Raw genomic sequence first — 23,081 nt, 5'->3', positions numbered from 1 at the left:
GTTTGCCTAGAAGGATGGCTAGACAGACAAGAGCAGGAGACGGGCCCAGAAAATATCCTGGGACCAGTGATGGAAGGCCTTGAACATCATGTGAAGACATTTGACTTTATTCTGTAAGCAAGGGAGACTTACTCAAAGTTTTGAGAATAGCAGTGACATATCTAATACTCTTTTAGGAAATTAATGTTGGTAGTAGTGGGGATGGATTATAGAAGGTAGAGAAGCAGAGAGGAGTTAAGGTGAGAAAAGATGACTTACACTAGTGTGTTATTAATAAAAATGGGGAAAATAAGGAGTGAAGATATCACAGAATATGGCGACCAACTAGAGCTGACCAGCTGGCTGAATATGGCCGGGAGGTAGAGGCGAAGCTTTACGCAACTAGCACTCAGGTTTCCAGCCCAGGTAAGCACAAAATAGGTGATCGATACATGACGGTAACAGACACCGAGATGGAGCACAGGAAACAGGACAAGCCGTTCTTAAGGAGGCAGAGGAGAAAATGAGTTCAGTTTGAGACACGGGGCCCCTCCATGGAGATGTGTAACAGGCAGCTGGAAATCTGGATGAGGTAGCTCAATGGTAAACTCCGGGCAGTGGGGAGTAGGTAGGCCCCTACTGAGTACCTGTGCCATGAAGGAGGTGGAAAGGTCAAGGGCGGAGACTCAAAGTTGACAGCACTTAGCACAGACGTGAAAGGCTGGAAATAGCTAAAACTGATGAAGGAAGGAAGTTAGCTGGGGACAAACAGAAGGCCAAGAGTGAGATGAGGAAGAGAAGCCAGCAAATGAGTACGAACAGAGCACAGGGCAGAAGGAGAAGTGTTTTGAGGAAGGAAGGTCACAGTGGCAGAGCTCGCTAGAGAAGCTAAGCAGGGTAAGGAGGGGAAGAGGCCTGCTGAATGTGGTCAACAGGAAGTCACTGCTGGTGTTCCAGGGAGCACTGAGTGACGAGAAGGGGCAATCAGGCCAGATTTATTCACTGAACAGTAAATGCGAGTGTAACTTAGGTCATTTTGTAAGAAATCTGGCAATAAAGGGAAGAAGAAAGACGGAACAGTGCGGTGAGGTGAGAAGGAATCCATCATCAGAAGTCATCAGATCCTCAGATCTTTCTTGGTCCCAGGCCACATCCCGATGTCTCCCTATCCACTCCTCCGTTAGCTCATCACACTCACTGAAAGCCAACTCGGCAGGGACTCTCTGGAGGAAACTTCACTGATAACTCATTCTATCAGGATTTTTGATATGTATGTATAATGTCTATAAAATATGTATGCTTGTTTATAAATGGCATGCATGTCCCACTGTTAGCGTGTGTATTAAATATTATTAGAGCTCAATGTTACGGGCCCTGGCTTATCTTTCCATTTCTAGCTGAAAGGCCAGCGAGCACCTTCTGCGAATACACACTTGCCAGAGCACCGGGCCCTACTCTAGACACATTTTGCATTGTTGCTTACTTATCCATGGCCTGTCTTTCCTACTCCTAGAATTCAAGCTCCATGCCGGCAGCAGTCACGTCGCCTTTGCGCTGCAGTCTCCTGGGACTCAGTAAAAAGGCAGCGCTCACTACGTGTTTTCTGACTAACAAAATGATGTGTTATTTTGACCCACATTACCCACCTCTAACCACGTTTCAAAATTGAGAGCCGGGAGGGTAATTTTCACCCTGCTGTGCTATCTTCTTACTATGACAATAATGACAACCACCACCAGAGGCCTTTTGACATCAACTGTGAAAAGTTGGTAGACAGAGAAGGAAGAGGTATATGGAGTCCACTTAGGAGACAGAATAATACTTTAAGATTTCTAAATAAGAGAATAGGGTATTGTAAGCCTTAATAAATTGCTGATGTGTTTGTCAAAATATTTTAAAATCTGATTTCAAAAGAGTAAAATTACAGCCACTGTGGAAAACAGTATAATGGTTCTTCAAAAAATGAAACACAGAATTACTAAATAATCCAGCAATTCCACTCCTGGGTAGATAGCCAAAAAAAATGAAGGCAGAGACTTGAATAGATGCGTGTACACCAATGTTCATGACAGCATTATTCACAACAGCCAAAAGGTGGAAACAACCCAAGTGTCCACCACTGATGGATGAGTGAATAAACAAAATGTGCTACATACATGCAATAGAATGTTACTCAGCCTGAAAAAGGAAAGAAATGCTGACATACACTACAACATGGAGGAACCCTGAGGACATTACGCCAAGTGAAATGAGCCAGCCACAAAAAGCAAATGCTGGAGGATTCCACCTCTAGGAGGTGTCTAGGATAGGCAAATTCAGAGAGACAGAAAGTAGAATCGTGTTTACCAGGCTGGCGGGAGGAGGGAGAGGGGTGAGTAGTCATTGTTTAACAGGTAGAGAGCTTCCGTCTGGGATGATGAAAGTTCTGGAAATGGATAGTGGTGATGGTTGTACAACAAGGAGGAAGCACTTAATGCCATTGAACTACACCCTTAAAAAGAGCAAATTTTATGTTATGTATATTTTACCACAGTAAACACAAATAAAATTAAAATCAATTCTCAGGTTAAAGTGAAAAAATAGAGCCTTTAATCAAGAAGTATTATAAGAATAACTGCAATCCTTGTATTCTGTGAATTATCCTTCACTGTCACATTCTTAGAAAACAGACTCAAGACCTGACATGCTCAGAAGACCAACTCTGGAGTGAAAGCTGGACTAACAATTTTCCTAAGGTCCCGAACTGCAGAAGGCCAATTTTTGCTGGACTCTGTTTCTTACCAACGAAGCTGAGATGAAGAACACAACCATTGTTTTCCTGAAATTGTTACTTTAAAAACATTGGGGGTGGGGGCTGGCCCCGTGGCCGAGTGGTTAAGTTCGAGTGCTCCGCTGCAGGCGGTCCAGTGTTTCGTTGGTTCGAATCCTGGGCGCAGACATGGCACTGCTCGTCAGGCCACGCTGAGGCGGCATCCCACATGCCACAACTAGAAGGACCCACAACGAAGAATATACAACTATGTACTGGGGGGCTTTGGGGAGAAAAAGGAAAAACAAAATAAAATCTTAAAAAAAACAAAAAACAAAAAACATTGGGGGTGATAGAAAAGATGAGAGGATTAAAAAAAAATGGACCCCTAGACTTAGACAAATGATTAGCAAAAGGTGAACATTTTCTAAGTAGAAATGAACTAAAATACTTCAGAGTGAGCAACAGTAATAAGAGAAGGAAGGAACTGGTAAGTGACAGACGTGTGAGTCTTTTGTGCCCACTCTCAAAGAGCAGATAAACAGATAACCAGTGTGAGCTACGAAGGTCGTGCTTCTTCCTTCCCCGTAACCTACGGAGAGAAGTCTAGTGTAGTAAAAGGCTTCAGGGAAAGAAACATTCTCTAGAGGAACATGAGAAATGGCTGAAACAAGGCCAAATGTCTAGAAGGGAGATCTCGATACCACTGTGGTTTTCTCTCATTTTCCTACTGACTTCAGATCTGCCTCAAGAGATCTTCCTCCTGTACCTCAGAACCTCCTCACCATACTCTTAGCTTATGGTCATGTTTGCTGCCCTCAACTATTCAACAATGTATGATTTTAAGATATTTGACTATAAAAGGCATTCAACGCTGCAATATGGTATTAGATACTTACTGTTTTCAAAATGTCTCCTTGGAAAACATGCTCAGAATCATCGATCATTAGGGAAATATGAATCAAAACCAAAATGAGATATCACTTCACACCCATTAGGATGGCTACTATTAGAAAACCAGGAAATAACAAGTGTTGGTGAGAACATAGAGCAAGTGGAATCCTTGTGCACTCTTAATGGGATTGTAAAATGGTGTATACACTGTGGAAAAAAGAGTACTGAGGTTCCTCAAAAAGTTAAAACATGGAATTACCACATGATAGAACAATCCCACTTCTGAGTATATACCCAAAAGTATTGAAAACAAGATCCCAAAGAGATATTTGCAAACCCACATTCACCATAGCATTATTCACAACAGCCAAGATGTGTGGGCAACCTAAATGTCCATCAACGAATGGATAAAGAAAATGTGGCATGTACACACAATGGAATATTATTTGGTCTTTAAAAAGAAGAAAATCCTATCACATGCTACAACACGAATGAACTTTGGGGACATTATGCTAAGCGAAATAAGCTAGTCACAAGGACAAATGCTGTATGATTCTATGTACGTGAGCTATCTAAAGTAAGCAAAGTCAGAGAAATAGAAAGTAGAAGCTGGTTGCCAGAGGTTGGGGGGAGGGAGAAACGGAGAGTTGTTCAATGCATATAGTTTCTATCATGCGAATGAACAAGTTTTAGAGGCCTGCAGTACAACAGTGTGCATACAGTGAACAATATAATAAGGTGCACTTGAAAATTCTTAAGAGAGTAAACTTATGTTATGCATTTTTTTACCACACACACACACAAAGTGCAACTCATCAAACCAGAAGAAAACGTCTCCTTGGGAGGACCAATTAAAATAGTCCATGGATAATTTATTACTGTGTAATCCATCTCAGTCTGAAAATTAAGTTAAGCCTGAAACACAAAAAGCAGTCACATTTCCCTCTTTCTCATTTTACCAGTACAACAGGTTGAGAAAATAGGTTTTCCTACTACTCATTTGTTAAAAAAAACAAAAACCAAACAAACAAAAACCAAAAAGAACCTAAGAAAAATGTACTTTAACCCTAAATCAACCAGCAAATGACAACAATAAAAAGAAGTCAAATATTGCTATTTGTGCGCTCTCTCTTTTATTTATTCCTATTTTAAAATTACTATACATAAATCTGACCATATTTAGCCACATCTAATCTTTAATAGTGAATAAATTATATACACACATATACTTACATACTGAATAAATTATATGCAATTGGAAACACTTGTTCTCTTCTCCCTACCACATCTCAAATATCTAATTCATTTCTCAAAAATTATGTCACTCTTCAAACGAAGAAGAATGAACTAGATGTCAACTTTAGCTCATGGAAATGTAAACATATCTGACAAAAATCTTAGATATGAGTTGTTTCAAAACCGATGTATCAAGTATCTGCCTAGCTCTAATATAAAGTGTGAATGTGCTATTTGTTACATATTCTAGTCTATTACAATACGCCTATTTAAAATCATTATGGAAAATAGTCCATATTAATTAAAGAATATAAAAATAGTTATAAAAAACTATAAAATACTTTTCTCTCCTAGGATTTAAACATATATTCTTGTTGACAAGCTGTGTAGATTTCTCATCCTTATATTAAGAGGGCCTCAAGAGCTAAACTTTCTAGAGTCTGAGAAAGTTAACAGTTCACCACCCCAATTTTCCCTAAGACACAAATGCACTTTCTAAAATACTGTAAATACGATCTGTCACAAGATACGTTGTAATTTATAATTCTCGTACAGGAAAGAGAATGTACTCACTCAATCAGTAGAATAAAAATTTCAAGTTCTTAAATTTAGGCTGCTAGCTTCTCCCACCATAAAGCCATTATACAAAGCTAGATAAAGGCTAGGCATCAGAAAAATTCGACAAATGTTTAGTTTACATAAACTAAGAACAGATGCTGTGCTCAGAACTGCCACAGGTATAAGTGGTGAGTAGACACAACCTCTGCCATCAAGGAATGTGGCATTCAATTGGGGAAGAAAAAAAAAAGTACATGTAAAAACTAATCAGAATAAGAGAATATGATTAGATAGGACTGGAAATGATACAGAGATTCAAAGAAGACGAGCCTACACTGGTGGGGAATTAAGAAGTTCTTTGTTCAAAAAGCAGTATTTGAGATGGGCCTTGAAGAATGAAAAGTAGGACTCTAATGGGAACAGACAGAAACAGGAAAAGGAGGTATTCCAGATAGGGAGGAAAGAGTATGAATAATGATACAAAAGCAAAGACACATGAGTATGTATTAGCAACAGTTGTTGGCCTAGGGTGGAGTCTCAGGGTACATACCGATGAGATGGAATATAAGAACACAGCAGTGGGCCAAGCGGGGTCCTGGTGAAGCCCCCTTGCCATTAGACGTTCTATTATCATCCAGCCTAGATTCCCTCTGACTGTGCTCTACAAACCCCAAAACAGTTGTCATACTCCAGCCCAGTGGCATCTTACAGGGGAGTAGTTGCGAACCAGCTGAGGGGGAAGAGGAGAGAAGCGTCCAAGGCAGAAGAGAGAGGCAAGAAACTGAGCACGTGTCCGTGGGCCTGTGCGGTGTATGCTGTGGGGAAGGCGATGCACGTTCAAGGAGTTTGTGGGCTGGAGGCAGGGAGAAAATGGCAGGACTGGGGACAGATCGCAGAAGACTGGTATGCTACAGTCAGGGTAGGCCTTTGAGGGCTCCTGTGCCTCTCCCCCTCCCACACCCTCCGCTCTCTCACCTCTCAACATCTTACTCTTACAGCAAGGCCCAGTGCAAATTTATTGTCCTCCTCGAAGGCCACACCAGTGTCTTTAATCACACTTATTCCCACTGTCCCCTACAGTTCCACAGCTTGTCGTTTACAAGCCATTTTCCCCCCAGATGAGTGAAAGCACCAAGCAGAAGAACCGTGTACTTATTGACTATTAGATTCCCCCTTAATGAATAACAATATATCTCACATATAGTATATACTCAATAAAAAAATGAATGAATGAATGTGTGCTCTTGAATGAAATCAATACAGACAGTGGGTATCAGAAGTAATTTCTTTTCCTAACAGTTCAAGGCGATCAAGAAAACAAGAGATGCACACTTTCTATTAGTGTGTGGAAGCCAGTTTAAGTCTTGAAATGAGAGCTCATGTCATAAATTGTTAAAATCCTAAAGCATTAGGGCACATTAAATTATTTAAATCCTCTTCATCTGAAAGATGTTAAACAAAAAAACCCTTCAAATACTTAAGAAAAAAATAATAATAATAAGGGGATCCTAGGAGAAAACAAGAGCAGGAATTCCACCTCTGCTCACTAATTTAAAGGATTTCATTAATAATATGAGACACTAATCCACATAAAAATATGAAAGTGAATTATATGCAAATCAGCAGAAAAATATTTTATCTTCATTAAAAACTGGAAGATTAAGGACATATTGCCGACCACAGGTGATATTATCCAACAGGGGAATAAAATTTGATATATTTCTTGAAGCATGGAAACCGATAACATCCTCAGATCTTCAGGAGTAAGCAAGGACCAGATCCATTCTTGTGTTGAAGGAAATAAGGATGAAATGAAAATTGCCAAAACTCTTGCCCTCTTTAGCTCTCCTTAAAGCCAGATCCTTGAAAATGTCACTCAGGTAACAAGGACAAGCAGGAGCCGACAATGTCCAGCAGGAGTGAGAGCTGGAGGGAGGGGTGCAGACAGTGTCATACCAGGCACCACTTTTCTGACTTCTGTCTCTGACGCAAGTTTTGATAGCTCTATTTACTAATTTCTGTATTAAAATAAAAAGAACCAACATTATAAGAAAATTAAGGCTTAAAATTTTAACAGAGAAAATATTTGAAAACGACTTGTTTCCTTATCAATATTGAATCCTTAGGAAGAAACCTAGATTTATTTGGATGATGGCTCTAAGTACAGATGTCAGAAACAATGATAACAAGAGTAATAACTACTGTTTAGTAAGTCTTTTTATGTGCCAAGTACTAGATTAAACCCTTTATAAACATCATCGAACATAGTCTTCACAAGAACTTTATGGAGTGATATTATCATCCCCTTTTTACAGATAAGGAAGTAAAGGCCCGAGATGTTAAGAAACTTGGAAGACAGACACTGGGTTCATCTGATTTTAAATCAAGCTCATGCTCTTCATGAATTCATATATATTGATTACTTTAATATATCCCGCCAACTGAGTGTGGGGTTTGCACCAGCCTATTACACAGTCTGGTCTGTTGGCTCATTTATATACCTGGCTGTCTTGCTTTAGCCATTTAATTATCATCAGCAGCTTTAGAAGAAAATAGGATAAAAAAGAAGTTGGCATCTGAAATTCAAACTATATGTAGTATATAAGGGATCACTGTTTTTTTTAAAAAAAGTTAGAATACATATGTCATTGACCTCCCATTCATTCTCCAAATAATCAGGAGTTTGTCCTATCATAAATATTTGACTGGCCATCCAAAACACTATCTTCAGTATGAAACTAACTACAAGGGCAGGCCCAAAAGACGCTGAGTTCACTAACTAACTACCCTTTCCAGTGTGTCTGATGGATGACTCTGCCACCACCCTGAGGTTTCATCACGCGGAACACAAAAAGGCCTGGAAGCATCACCTCCAAAGCCTGATGTACAAAGATCCTGCCCCTGGAAGGGGCTGATATCAGAGTCCTTCCGCGCACTTCGCTTGGTGACAGCTATTAGTTCATGCCTAGGCTTCAGCTTTGAATAACTGAATTTCCATCAGAGGAACTTCATGCATTTAATATAGGGGGAAAAAAGGGAAGGAAAAACATAATTTTAATAGTTTCTACATTTTACTTTCATGTGCTAGAATTAGGTTGTTTCTATGACTATTTCCTTGAATTTTTAAAAAATTAGTTTATGAATTTGAATCACCTACATTTACAATAAAACCTGCCCACCCCATGCCCACCAATGGTATACTGGGAAATGCTTAAAAACCAGCTCTTTGAGAGAAGAACAGTAAGCATCACAATGTTTATTACAAATTTTACTAGTATAAAAAGATGTGTAGTATATAATTAATTTACAAATGATGATAGGACAACACTCTTTACTGTAAATTTCATATAGCTAATTGATGCTCATAGAATGTTTCTGTTGATTTTTGCCAAACTCTTGTATTGTTGCCAACCTCTGATCACAACTGACGAAAGAATATATAGTTCCAACATGAATGTTGATTGAAATTTTTATTTAGGCTAATGAATAAGACAAAAGTGAAATAATGAAAATATATGATGATGTTGTATGCAGAAATTCAATTGTTCATAAATCTGTGAGTGACTTTTTTGCTGAATTGGATATTTTGTGTTAGATGTTAATTATTAACATTTTCTCCATTACTTAAGTCTAGAGTGACAGCTAACAAAACAACAAATCAAACCTTTATTTGTAGAGTGTACTAATTTTCAGATTTCCATGGTGTGAATATTCTCACCATGGCTGATTTCCATGTAACATTGTTGAATGTGAACTTAGGAAGAGATGTGGTAGCCACCACTGCATAGTATTTCTATCATGTAGACAGATATAAGACACAAAGAGCCTCGAGAACACAGCAATGGTAAAATGCAGTAAAATAATTAGGAAATGATGAGTTTTAGTCTTCCTCACCTTTGTTTTTATATAACTTAATTATAAGTCTATATAATATTTAAGAATGGCTGTACTTATCAATAGGCTTATAAAATTCTTGAAATTCAACAATTGGCTCTCATTGGTTTATATGAGTTGACTCGAGCACACCACTGCCCATCACCCTCTCTTAAAATACTTCCTTATTTTTCGATGCAATCCTCAATATTAGAAGAAATTCATATATATGTGAAGCAACCTGAAGTTCCAATGTTCTCATACTGCCACTACAATCAAAATTCTATCATTAGGATAATCATGACAAGAAACTAAAATGATCTTTGAGGTTGTCTGATCCAATAAGGAATCTTTCCTCAAATCTAGCTTGTACCAATACCGATAGACCTTTTCATTCTTATTCCTAGTCACTCACAAAACTACTTTTAGAAAAATAATAACAAAGGGTTGAAACCAATTCACTACCAACTGATAAATAATCATGTATTCAAGGACACTGCAGTAAAGTCGCTTTAAATGAAGTGGCAAATGTTTTCCAAATAATAAAAGTCATTTTAAATTATTATTTTAGAAGAAACAACAAAAGGTGTGGCTACATTGGGATAACAGAAGAGCTATTTAAACAGGGCAATAGTAACGCATTATTTTTGTGGAACTCCCCTCAATGTTTCAGTCACTTTATACTTCAATTTCATTTTTCAAGAGCATAGAAATCACCAAGTATCTTCCACAGAAATTTTTATTTAAGTTTCCAGTTCAGGAGTGTGAAATTGAACACAGTAATCCAAAATTAAATCATTTATATGTTTCATACTGCTTATTATTCTTCTGGAATAGAAGCAATATTAGCCCTCTCAATTAGGAAAAAAGGTTATTTACTATTTATGACTACTGTTTGTAAGTTATAGAAGCCAGAAGTTTTAAACATTTATCAGCATCACGCCAAATGGGAAGAAACATCATACTTCAATATCAAAAGGCTGGTAGCGGTTTAAGTGCAGATGCTGTGTATACTTGCTCTGCTTCGACAAGGACGACGGCAACGGGGATGCTCTTGGAGGGCTAGCATCTACCAAACAGGTGTCTCATAAAGCGCTACACACAAGACAAGGCTTATTTATTTAAAGAGCTGGTATTCCTCCACCAAATTGCCATCCTTTAGGCCATTTAAAAATATCCTTTTGGGGCCAGCCCCGTGGGTGAGTGGTTAAGTTCGCACGCTCCGCTTCAGCGGCCCAGTGTTTCTCAGGTTCAGATCCTGGGTGTGGACCTAGCACTGCTCATCAAGCCATGCTGAGGTGCGAGCCCAAATGTCACAACTAGTATACACAGCTATGTACTGGGGGGCTTTGGGGAGAAAAAGAAGAAGAAAAAAAGAAGGCTGGCAACTGATGTTAACTCAGGGCCAAGCTTTAAAAAAAATAAATCCTTCCTTTTCTCCCTTTATTTATGAAGGGTATGGGAACTTGAGGAGCAGCTGATAACAGAGTAGACTTGAGCGAAAGTTATGATTTTATTCAGGCAGACACCTGCGGCTGAAATTCAAATAGGTTTGAATAACACTGCAAAGATGGTGGTTGGATTTTATTTATACTGATTGACAGGGGCATCGGTTGGGTGGGCGGGCACACAGAGAGAGAGAAGAGGCCAGGTCTGACTTATGGGGTGCTCTTGAACCTTAGCTGGTTGTCAGTGGCTGAGAGCTACCAAGCTGGCCCAAACAGCTCTCAGTGGAGCGGAACACATGGGCTATGCACAGTTCTCTGGCACCTGAAAAATTTGACTTTCTTCAAATGACTCTGTTGGGGGGGATATTCACCACCACTCCCCCACCTTTTTGCCTCCACTTTCTGTCTGAAGGAAGAGCTCACTGTCTGAAGATCTTACCATAGGTGAAGAAAAGAGGGTGTCTTTCGGCTTTTACTGAATACCTACTAAACATTTACTGTGATGGGTACAGTCATGTGTCACTTAATGACGGGGATACATTCTGAGAAATGCGTCATTAAGCGAGTTTGTTGTCATGAGAACATCAGAGTGCACTTACACACACCTAGATGGTATAGCCTACTACCAACCTGGGTTTTATGGTAATAATTGTATGGGACCACCGTCACGTATGTGGTCCGTCTCTGACAGAAATGTCCTTCCGCGGCACATGAGTGTACTTGCTGAGGACGTTTACATCGCTCATAATTTCTTCAACAACCATGTAACCTACATGTTGTGATTGCTAAATTCTATATGAGGAAATTGAGTCTCAGAGAGATAACATAATTCACTCAGGTTCCAAAAGCTTGTAAATGGGAGAACAAGGATTCATATCTACCTTCCGTCTGATTTGATTCTAAAGTCCCTGCTCTTTCTAAAAAACAATTTATTAAACAAGTCATATTCTTAAAATATCAGATTAGTTGAGAACTTATAAGTATATTTGTAGTTTTTATTTGGTCGTTAACTTCTGCTTCCCGTTGCAAAACACCCTACTTTTCCCATTAATAGGAACGTTATTATAAGACTAAGCCGTGACAGGGTGTTTACTGTTGCTGCTCCCTGGGTGGCTGTGGCATGCGGCCTTATGATTAAGCCTACAGTGAAAGGATGGCAGAGTCCCAGCAGGACACATCTTAACGTGTTTTATGGTTTGAAGGGGGAATTAACAAGGTTTTGCAAAACTTTTAAAACCTTGTGCAAGACCTTGATAGCAAAAAAAAAAAAAAGGAACTGTTTTAAAAAGTACTACCTAACATGCCATGTTCACAAAATTGAATCCTTCAAAATCTTTAGAAACCTGAAGCAAGAAGCATAATGATTTCTCCCCTGCAGTGCTATCAGCAACGAGAGGCACTGGAAAACCAGAACCGGTGATTTCTCCTGAGTTCTAGGAATAACATTTATCCATTTGCTGATACCAAAAAATGAAGAAGATACAAAAGCGAGATTAAACTGAGTTTTGATCACTAGTGAATCTCAAAGGGAAAAGACGGAAGAGGAAAGAGATGAAGGCAGACTGAGACAGGCATGGAGGGAGAAACTCCTTGAATGTTCAATGTTATGATATGATTTTGATGGAGAAACCAGGAAATAGGACTGATTTTTCAGACTGGTCTGGTATTAGAAACCATGTTGTATATACTATGTGTGTATTTTTACATTCTTATAAGACAGAACTATATTTATAAAATCGTTTTATATAAAACTTGGATCAATATTATATGTATGAAAAATGGAAAATGCTATGATGATAATATGCAAATAGGTAGCTAGGATTTTATGATAGAAGGGAGCAGGTGAAGTTTCAGTCTCGCATCCTACAGAGACAAAGACATTATTTTTCTAAAATCCGTCTCTTTTGAATATTATATAAAAGGTAGACAAAATCATGAAGTATAAGAGGATACATTCAAGAGGAGATTACAAGAGATAACAATCTTCCTTGCCCTGCAGGAAAGCAGTTTTTGAATACTTCAAGAGCATATGTTGGCCCTGAGCACCAAGACACTGTTCGTACTTGCCTAATACAGATTATTTTTGGCACCACAAAGTCCAATGTGTTTTTTAAAATATTATTTTCTTAATTTCTTTCTGTAGGCAAAAATATCAAAGAAGAGAGGCAGAAAATGATCTCAGAAAAAAAGAAAACCCCAGGAAGAAAGCTGCCATGTCTGGGTCTCAGCTTCACAAGAGGATTCTGACTGGAGGTTTGAGCTTTTCAAATCTCTTGTCATTCAGGATATGAAACTCTAATTTAGTGGCGTGGCCAGTTGAGGCTCTGACTTAATCAGATATGCTGACTAGCTGAAACAGAAGGTGGTTCCCTTCCTCATTTCTGGTTTCCATCTTCAGCTGGCTCCTCACTTGCAAATTGTGACAATCACTTGCAGTGCAAACTATGAAAATTCTGAGGGAAGGGGAGAATCGGTGTGCACCTAACTGAGTTTTACTAGATAAAAAGTGGCATCCCCCTGCCTCACCTCCATCTCCTCTGTCTTTAGGAATGGTTGAATTTTACAGAGAGCCTATTTATACACCACTGCAAGTGATACTTGCATTCATCTTGCACTGTGACATCATTTCCTCATCAATAATTTAAGCATAAGAAATGGATTAAAGGCACTCTGAAGAGACTTCTCACACATGGAAAAACAGAAGCCAACTAAACTCTCCAAAATATTAATTCAGTCCTCTTACCTTGTTCTTTGATCTGACGAATTTGCTTCACAGTTTCTTTTAAGATTGCACATTTGTCAGGTTTGAAGTTAAAGTTGTCTATATCATTAAAATTTGCAAAAATCAGCTCTGCAAGTTCTTCAATATATTTATTTTCCTGTTCACGATTACGTTTCTCAGTGCTCCTCTTGGGGCTAAAAAGAAGAAACATGTTTTTATTATGAATTTGAAAAAGAGCTATTATGAAAAAGACAAGTATGCGAAACAAGTTCTGATACTATGACAGCAATTTATGGAAACACGGAAGGACTTTGGGGGCAAAAAACTGAATATGCCCCAAATGTTGCATGTTCTTTTGAAATCAAACTTACCCCAGTTCTTAATTATATATTTACTTGCATAATCATTTCTTCAATGTGCTTCATGTCTCCCACTGGACTATAAGCTTCACAATGCCAAGGATCGCCACTGTGCTTAATACAATGCTTGGGACAAGTGGGCATCAAATTTATTTTTTTATTTTTATTTTTTTTATTTTTTTTATTTTTTTTATTAATGTTATGATAGATTACAAGCTTGCGAGATTTCAGTTGTACATTTTTGTTAGTCATGTTGTGGGTACACCACTTCCCCCTTCGTACCCTCCCCCCACCCCCCCTTTTCCCTGGTAACCACCGATCAGATCTCCTTCTCAATATACTAATTTCCACCTATGAGTGGAGTCATATAGAGTTCGTCTTTCTCTGACTGACTTATTTCGCTTAACATAAGGGCATCAAATTTATTGAATAAACAAAGGCATGTTTTAGAAAAGTAAGGGAGGTTACCTTTATAAAACTTTAAAATTTTATTCCAGATTAGTAAAAGAAGAAAGGGAAGTTAACCTGGTTATAACAGGAAAAAATAAATTTCAATGATTTTTGGCAGTGCACAAAAAATAATAAAAATAAATCTTTATAATTTCATAGACTTCTTTAGGATGTTAGTAATCAAACCTAATAGCCTTTTTAGACAATGCAAAAAACCACAGCACAGCTGGAAACAAAAGCGAAACTGACCCGGGCTATTTGTTAACTGTCCAGGCTGAACGACATGCAAGATATAAACAAGCGGTCCAAGTCCAGCTGAAGTTTTAAAAAGTTAATGGAAGGGAGGGAAAAATAAAAATTGCCAAGATCTTTGCATGTGAATTTGATAAAACAGCAAACTCAAAAGTTCCCTTTGATAATAACAGTGTACAATTTTTTTCCTCAATAGAGGGCCCATTAAATGACATTCAAACAATACAATAAATAAGAAAGCAAGTTGTTTAACGTAGCAACTTTCTGTATTTTTAACATATTTGCGTATAATACCAATTTATAAAATTTTGTAATCTGTCACAGACTTCCAGATATTGCCTCTAAATACGAGCTGTATTTTCATAAACTAATAAACCTAAGATGGGACACAATTTCTCCATTTTATAGTGGTTACATGATTTGTCCAAGATCACCCAGTGAGTTACTGGTAACACAGTCACCAGCATTTGGTTTTCCTAAGTCTCATTTGTAGCCCTCGCTTCTACTTTTTTAAGAGCAGGGAAAAGAGGGAGTGGCTGCAATTTGTGGAAGAGCCAAGATCCCCTTGTGGACCCCTACCCCCTCCACCTCCCTCTCTCACTCCTCCAACAATAAATAAATGACTAATAGGTGAGAAAGGGGAGCTGCGTCACAGAGACCTGAGAGCACCAGGAGAGGGCTCGGGGACGTGCCCACCCCACCAGGCACCAGCATGATGCCAGGTAAGAGGGCAGCCTCTCCACTGAACAGCTTCCGTTTGACAAAAATGCCTCCTGAGTAGGACTCCTGAGCATCAAAGGCAGTTGGACAGACAGAAGGTTGTGGTCAGCCAGGAAGTACTACGGAATCTAGAGGCAACACCCAGGAGCTGGGGGCTCGGGATGGAAGGTGACAGCGGCAATTTAACAGGTTTGTTTTGTTGGCAGCTGGAAGGGGAAAGGGAATAGAAAATATTGGCTTTTTGCTCTTTTTCCCTCTCTTCTTCTCTTAATGACTTTTCCTAGTCCTCTTCCCTGGTTTCCCATCTGACCTTTTTACTAGCCATTTAATAGAAGTTTGTTGTTTTTATCTAACTTTTAAAATAATTTATATGACTTAGATCATCAAGAGTCAAGTCTCTCTTCTGCGTTTGTTCCCTATTTGCCTCGTTCTCATCCTTCAAAACGGGTAATGACTCAAGTGGTTCTTAATTATCCTAAAACAATAGAAATATAGGTTCTTACTTTCTCTCTCTTTTATATAAATGGTAGTAACTGCATAAACATTTTCTAAACCTTGCCTTTTCTCTGTAACAACATTCTTAAGAGATTTTTTCCATATCAATCCATAAACAGTGTCCTCGTTCTTTTTCATGGCTGTATTGTGTTCTAGGCTATGGATGTGTCATAGCTGTTTAAACAGTTCCCCACAAACATTTAGGTTTTCCTAATCTGTTGCAATTATAAACAATGCTACAACAAGTAACCTCATACAGACATCACTTTGCACGGGTGAAAGTATATTGCTGAAAAATTCCTCGAAGTGGAGCTGCTAGTTCAAAGAGGGTCTGCGTGTATGATTTTAATAGACACTGCTAAATTACCCCACACGGAGGTTACAGCAACTCGCACTTCTACCCATAATATTTAGCATGGAACTTGCTTTAAAATTATTTGTTTTATTCACTGAAGAGCTACAATCTTTATCACCAACTCAAAATCAAATGGATGTAACATTTGATGTCTTGCTCATTATAAAAACCAAAACCAAAACCAAACAAGTGTAAAACTCAGGATAAAACTAACAGCAAATTTTTTACTATGCGATCTTCTTGTCTTTATGACATTCTATCATCCAACAGAAAAGAAAATGTGAGAAACTGAAGATTATAGAATAAACTGGGTTTAAGAGTCAAGTACACAGGAGACATCAGAAGAAGTATGTAGCTTTCCTCTTCTTGTAAAGAATAATAAAATCTGTAACTGATTATCATATCCAAAATGTAAGCTAACTAATATGTAATCCAAGGTTGAAGGGTTAAGGAGAAAAATCACACAATCTTTGAATCAGTGTAAAATCAATGCTAAAATGGCAAAGAAGTGGACGTGGCTTTCATGGGCAATACTGATTCTGTTTCTCACAAGAATCTAACCTGGGTCCAAGCTGGTCAGGACATTCCTTGCGCTTTCTTGTCTCTGCCCTGGATGGGTCAGAGGTGTTTTCTCCCATCCCACTCATCTTGAACACATATCAGCAACTAAAATAGAAAACAGGGGGGAAAAAAGTGAAAAGAGCTGATGACAACATGTTTGATCAATTTACCAACAATGAAAGAACTTCTACTTCAATCAGAAATTTGACAACAGTAATTAACACATTGTTTTCATTATGTGCACTTATAACTTCCAATGAAAAGGCTGCCTTTTTTTTTCCACCTTGCTTAAAGGTTAAGCAAATGCAAAGATTAACATTTAAAAAACAAACCAGCCTACCTCACTGGGCCCATACTCTTTAAACAGGAGTTGTATTTCAACGGCACCAAGAACTACAATCTGCTGGCCTGGGTTTCTGCTGCCAGCCTCCAGTTTCAGGAGTGATCTTGCACCATGTGGAAACTACAGGTGTTGTAAGGGGCTCCTCCCAGTCTCTGTTTGGGGTTGGCCAATGCGAAGTCTGTGCTGCAACAGCTCCCATGACAGACAAGCCAGGAAGAGGCAGTGCCATGCCACTAAGCTGATGTTTCCCAACCCGACCAGGTAGATCTGGCATCCTTGTCCCAGCCCCCAGTCCTCGCCCTGCATGAGCCCTCTGTAAGGAACGCCCCTCAAACACAGGGTCCTCCTGCCTCCGTGTGGAGTCTCCAGGGCCCTCCTCTCCAGCAGCAGCTGCCCTGAGGCTCCTCCCCAGCTGCCCTCTCTCCATGGCTGCTGGCCTCCCCGGGCACACCTCCCCTCATGCTACACAGGGTGGTTTCCTCTCACATCCTGCCCCACCCCCCAGACGATTCTAACTGCTATCACCAAAGGCCTTAAGGTGCACTTGAAAAATCAGGGAACACTGTTGACCTGAACAGAGAAGGACAGTTACTGGCTCCTCCTTGCTGGACAACTTTCAGTAAGAAAATAAAAGGACATATAATAAGAGAATCAGCGTGATCACATTGGTCATCAGTAGCATAGCCAAAATAATACTTAAATATGCAAAGAACAAGAGTCATGGAGGTTTACGTTCTAAAAGAACCAAACAAAGACTTGAGGAAACTGAAAATGGTTATTACTCAAGATGTTTAATAACCGCTGAGGAAAAGAAAAAAAAAATGCAGCCCAAAAAGTTTAAGTCAGCATTTAAACCCTTTCCTAAAGCTCTAATTCTATGCTACTTCCCCTTCCTTCTGTTCCGCAGGCTTCTCAAATCACCTTCCCCCTCCTTTACTTTCTATAGTGGCTTTTCTTCCTTTACAGATTGGAAAAATCAGAGGGAAGGCGAGTCAATAGAAGGTCGAGGACTTAAGGAGGACGCCAGAGAGCAAGAGGTTCATCAAGAGCAAGGACAAAGAGGAAGGGGCTAAGAAAACCCCCAAGGCTGATCCCTGTGTCACTGTCACATACCCATCCACCTGCACAGCTGCTTCCTCGGTGTAATGTGGAATGCTCAGTCTCCCTACAGTCATTCCTTCTGGCCTCTACTCTGATCCAAGAGGGCAGAGGAGTTACTTTTTTTTTTCAAGAGTCATGCATAAGTAGGATGAAGAAACATTGTACCAGTTGAGGGAGGTTGCACCAATTGCACATTCTATTCAAGAAGTCACACAGGAGGGGACAGTTCTGAAAGCTAATGCCTGAGTGTCCTGCTGGTAGGAGCAATGTAACCAAGTCCCAAGGTCCTGTACTGTGGTCACATTTTTGGGCTGATAATAAGTATAACCTGTATTCAGTTACTATTCATTTAGCATTTACTATGCACCAAGCAATTCAGACATAATTTAATCATAAAAACAGACTATGAGGGGCCAGCTCAGTGGCATAGTGGTTAAGGTTGCGTGCTCTGCTCTGGTGGCCCTGGGTTCAGGGGTTCGGATCCTGGACGTGGACATACACACCACTCATCAAGCCATGCTGTGCTGGCATCCCACATACAAAATAGAGGACGATTGGCAGGGCTGGCCCGTTGGCCGAGTGGTTAAGTTCATGTGCTCTGCTTCAGTAGCCCAGGGTTTTGCTGGTTTGGATCCTGGACATGGACATGGCACCACTCATCAAGCAATCCTGAGGCAGCATCCCACATAGCACAACCAGAAGCACCTACAACTAGAGTTTTCAACTATGTACTGGGAGGGGTTGGGGAGAAGAAGAAGAAGAAAAAAAAGGAAGACTGGCAACAGATGTTAGCTCAGGACCAATCTTCCTCACCAAATAAAATAAAATAAAATAAAAAATAAAACCAGACTATGAAAGGCAATAGAGCAGAGAAGCTAACGGCCAGTAGCCATGTCCAGGCTCCACCACCTGGTTAGCTGTGGGACCTTTGTGCCTCAATTCTCTCTTCTGTAAAATGGGGATAATCATTAGCACCTACAGCACAGGGCTGCTGAGCGGATCAGCAAAGGGCGGAACTGGGATTCATACACAGGCTTACACAGTCCTACTCTTAACTGAAGCGTTGCGGCAAAGGTTCTCCTCATCAAATAAGCATTCTTCCTCTAATCACGCAGTAATAGGTAGCTGGGAGAAGCAGCAAGCTCTGGACTGGATGTGCTTCCATGCTGGCCTCTTTGCTCCCCCGATCTGAACATCACCTGTTCATTCACAGAGCGCCTGCCTGGCACTAGAGGCCGGGCACTCAGCGCCATGAGGAGCAGGAAGATTGTGGCTCTCAAGAAGACAGGGTGAGAGGGAAGATCAATTTGTATGTAGGAAAACCTTCAATACGTAAAAACAGGTGAAGGTATCACACAAGTGGTCTGTGCCCGTCTGCCGGCTGGAACAGAGAAGGTCCTGAGCTGGGCCTTGGGGATGGCGGATGAGTTATTAGAGCAGGAGAGGGGCCAGGGCACTGCAGGAGGACAGCGTGATGCGGACACCTGAGCACCAGGACCCTTCTCAGATGAGACCGCACCAACAGGCACTGTCAAGATTTCTCTTGGAACCACAATTCCCACGGTTTCACTCAGAGGCATGTAAGAAAAAATGTTTCTCATCCGATCTAAGTAAGCTTTCGTCAAACGACCTAGGGGATTTTCACCCTGGAAGCAGCTTTCCATAAATCATAAAAACTTAAGGAAATTTTCATTATCAAAATATAAACTTCAATATATAACAAAATGCCCTATATAGTAGGTCTGTGTGATAACCTTGTTGATGAAAATAGCTATTTTTCCCCTAAAAGTATCACTATGTATATTATAAAGTATAGTACTATCATAAAAATCAGCAAGCTTTTCAAAAGACAACTTAAAAAAGTGGCTGTTTTACTTAAAGTCGTATATACTCAATTTTTGGATTATAATATTAATAGCATCAGCATCATCTACCTTTAAATTTCCCAAAATATATACATACTAATAATTGTAACTCTGCCGGGGGGAGAGCAATGACACACTTCAACAGAGGGACGAGAAGGCGATAAGGAGTGAAGCAAGGAGCTAACGTTTTCTGCTCTGAGGACAGTCAAACCATTTGAGCAGACTGCAAGGCTGGCTCACAGACCACTCTATCTGTAGCTTTAAAATATCATTCATTTCCTCTTGAAGTAAGTTATTTAAGTGTCAATTTTCTCTTTTATTATTATTATGTGATGGCACCTTAAACACATTTCTTCTAAATCTAAAAGTTTCAGCTTTATGAACATGCTTGCTTCCTTATTTTCTGTGTCTGCCCCATAGGTCCTCTCTTCTGAGCAATTCTGCTGGACCGTGTATGCCCGGTACACATTGCCAAGCAACCTTGAAACCACCAAAGGAAGCATAAGGAGGGGCAGTTGCAGTAACCGGCCAGATTGAGCACAGGTGGATGCACTCTGCCGGCCACGGCCATCAGGGGTGCGGATGCCCCGTTGGAAACACTGCTCATAGACCAGGGGAAAAAAGACAGTCTCAGATGAAAAAAAGGAAAGGGAGCAAATTTAGGATTGGAACAGAGAATGCAGTAGGGTGGGGGAGGTGGTGACAGGCAGGGGCCATCAGTGGATGTAATCTGAGAGCAGACACGTTGGATTTATGCCCTGCTCTTCAGTGGATGAACCAAATAAATAACAGTGAACTTCATTAATGAGGTGCTCAAAGAGAAGAACTGTGGTGCTCTAATCAAGATGACTGTGACAGATATTCTTAACACCCTATGTGAGGCTGGGCGGGCAGCAAGTGCCGGAATTTCACACAGGAACGTGTGGTGGGGCTAGGTGAGTTAATTTTTTTCCCCACTCAAGCGACACAGATAAAAACCAGAGGTAGAAAGACAGAATGATCGTTTGGACAGACACATTTATGACTTCTTCTATGCTCTTATGCATAAAGAAACCATCTAAAATAAAATAAACTATGTGGAAAGATGAGTTTTAATGCATTTTTGTAGATGACAGTTAAAAATTAATTTCCAATGAAAAGGTAAGAGATGGAAAATACTCAAGGGCAGCAGTGAAGGTTTAGAAATTTTATTTTGTAGGCAGGCCTAAACTAATAGTGTCTTAAATTTTCTCAATTCTGAAAGTGTTCAATGTAAATCACAAAAACTGAAAACGACACAAGTAACCTCTTGGGTCGTCTGTGATGTAATTACAGTCATTGACAACAAACCAGTTTCTACCAGACGTTGGGGGGCTTGTGAAAGGACAAGAGTGGAAAAGATGTTTCGATCTGTCCATTCTTGTTATCTACAACAAAACAATAATCCTGCTTTCACTGAGACAGCACGTCCTGCCTTACACGCTCTGATATCAACTTGTATAAACTAGAGAGTAGAGGAGACAGCTATGGCCACGAGAATTAATATATTTTATTTCTTGAAAGTAATAATATTCTGGGAGGGGAGAACAATGACAGTTAAATCCTTAGCATAATGACAGAAAGTAAAATAAAATGTTAAATCGCAACACTATTAAAAAGGGCACTCTTCTTGCATGAAATTCATCAATATAACATAAGGTAAGAAAGCCGTTGCTCCCAACACAACCTCATACCATGAAAGCTAGTTCGTCATCCTCCAGAATTCATGGAAACGATAATGTGCATTTTATCTTTTATCAGTACTGGCCATCTTCCAAACGAGGCCTATAACTGTCAGATTTATTATACGCTGAACAAATTCTGTTAAAGAATAAATAAGGATAATACTGTTGCTGAAAACCAAACATAATAAGCAATCAAACATCAGATCTCTATTGCTGGTTCCAAGAAGTATTTTTAAAAAATTAGGCCCTCTCTGAAATTCCTTACTTTGAGATGAAATTTATAACGAAATAACATACAAAGAGCTGTTGAAACAACTTCTCTTATCAACGCCCGCAAAAGGAGGAGCTGCCTCAGAAATTATCTAGCTCTTGACATGAGACCAGAAGGCCTCTCGAGTATCCAAGGCCTTCCAGATCTTTCTGAACTCTCTTCACAAGAGATACATGACATTACTGCGTAATCTGTAGTCTGGTTCTTCACAAACTTTGTAAATCTAAGAAATAGGGAGTCTTAAAAATGTACAATAAATCTTCACCTAAACACTTTTCCATTTTTATTCTCAAATTAATTCTGAAAGGGTAATCTTTAGAGGCTGCCATCGCTCAGAAGTCTGCCTCAACAGTTAACCACACATTCACTGTTTCTTTATCACAAGTGAAAACATTGGCTCATTCTAAACTCGAAACAACTTCTCCCCCAAAGTACACTGTGATCCAGGAGGGATCCCTTTATTTTACAAAAGCGAAATTTCTGGGCCAGACTCTGATAAGCCTCAGAAAACACACTATCTAATGTTTAAATATACAAGCTGTGCTTTCAGGATGGGGGTGTCTGAGAAAGGGCCACCGTTTGGAAGTCAGGAAGACGAGACAGCAGAAAAGACATCCAATCGACGGAGGAGGGGAAGTACCTCCTTCCAACAGTGCCAACCGGACAAAATCACCCAAAGCAAACATTATGTTGGCAAGATCCCAACTTTTAGCAAGAGTTAAATAAATATTCTATGCACTAAAGACGCAGATTATGCAAGGATATATTGTTGATTCATAGAAACCAGCACACAAGGAAGCAGCCCACCTGTGACGCAACCCGAGTCAAAGTGTCGATTTCTGAAGGAGGGATGAGAGCACACAGAAACACCAAACGGCCCCTCCCACGGGCCACACAACTAACGCATTCAACATACTGAGAGAGGATGCTCTACAATATTTCAGAAATACATTTTAGCTAGGAAAATGGTCTATTATTTTCCCCAAAGTGTTATTACTCTTTTGAGCAGATCCTAAGAACACTTTTCACTTCATCTTTACATAACACTATATTGCTTCTTGCTTTGCACACAATAAAATTTTCATTTACCTCACACATTACAGTACATATCTACAGACTCAGACTTACCAAACTGCACGTTAATTCA

At 39.7% G+C, this 23,081-nt stretch overlaps 1 protein-coding gene across 24 annotated transcripts in view; it reads right to left on the bottom strand.

Moving 5' to 3' along the window:
* NCOA2 (nuclear receptor coactivator 2) overlaps positions 1-23,081 on the bottom strand; it is a 267,791-nt gene that overhangs the window by 82,774 nt on the left and 161,936 nt on the right. For 22 of the 24 annotated variants that reach the window (XM_070630457.1, XM_070630452.1, XM_070630466.1 and 19 more), the window contains 2 exons: positions 16,652-16,756; positions 13,481-13,653 (listed from right to left, as the gene is read on the bottom strand). In XM_070630457.1, the coding sequence (XP_070486558.1) occupies positions 13,481-13,653; positions 16,652-16,737 (259 nt within the window). In that variant the 5' untranslated portion in view covers positions 16,738-16,756. Of the gene's footprint in view, positions 1-13,480; positions 13,654-16,651; positions 16,757-16,991; positions 17,477-18,107; positions 18,197-23,081 lie in introns of those variants that run through there. The other 2 variants (XM_008514559.2, XM_008514557.2) reach the window with 2 other exon arrangements.

The sequence above is a fragment of the Equus przewalskii genome, chromosome 8 (assembly GCF_037783145.1).
Source record: "Equus przewalskii isolate Varuska chromosome 8, EquPr2, whole genome shotgun sequence".
Lineage (NCBI taxonomy): Eukaryota > Metazoa > Chordata > Mammalia > Perissodactyla > Equidae > Equus > Equus przewalskii.
The sequence above is the reverse complement of the archived record's forward strand: the minus strand, read 5'-3'. Positions and strand labels throughout refer to the sequence as shown.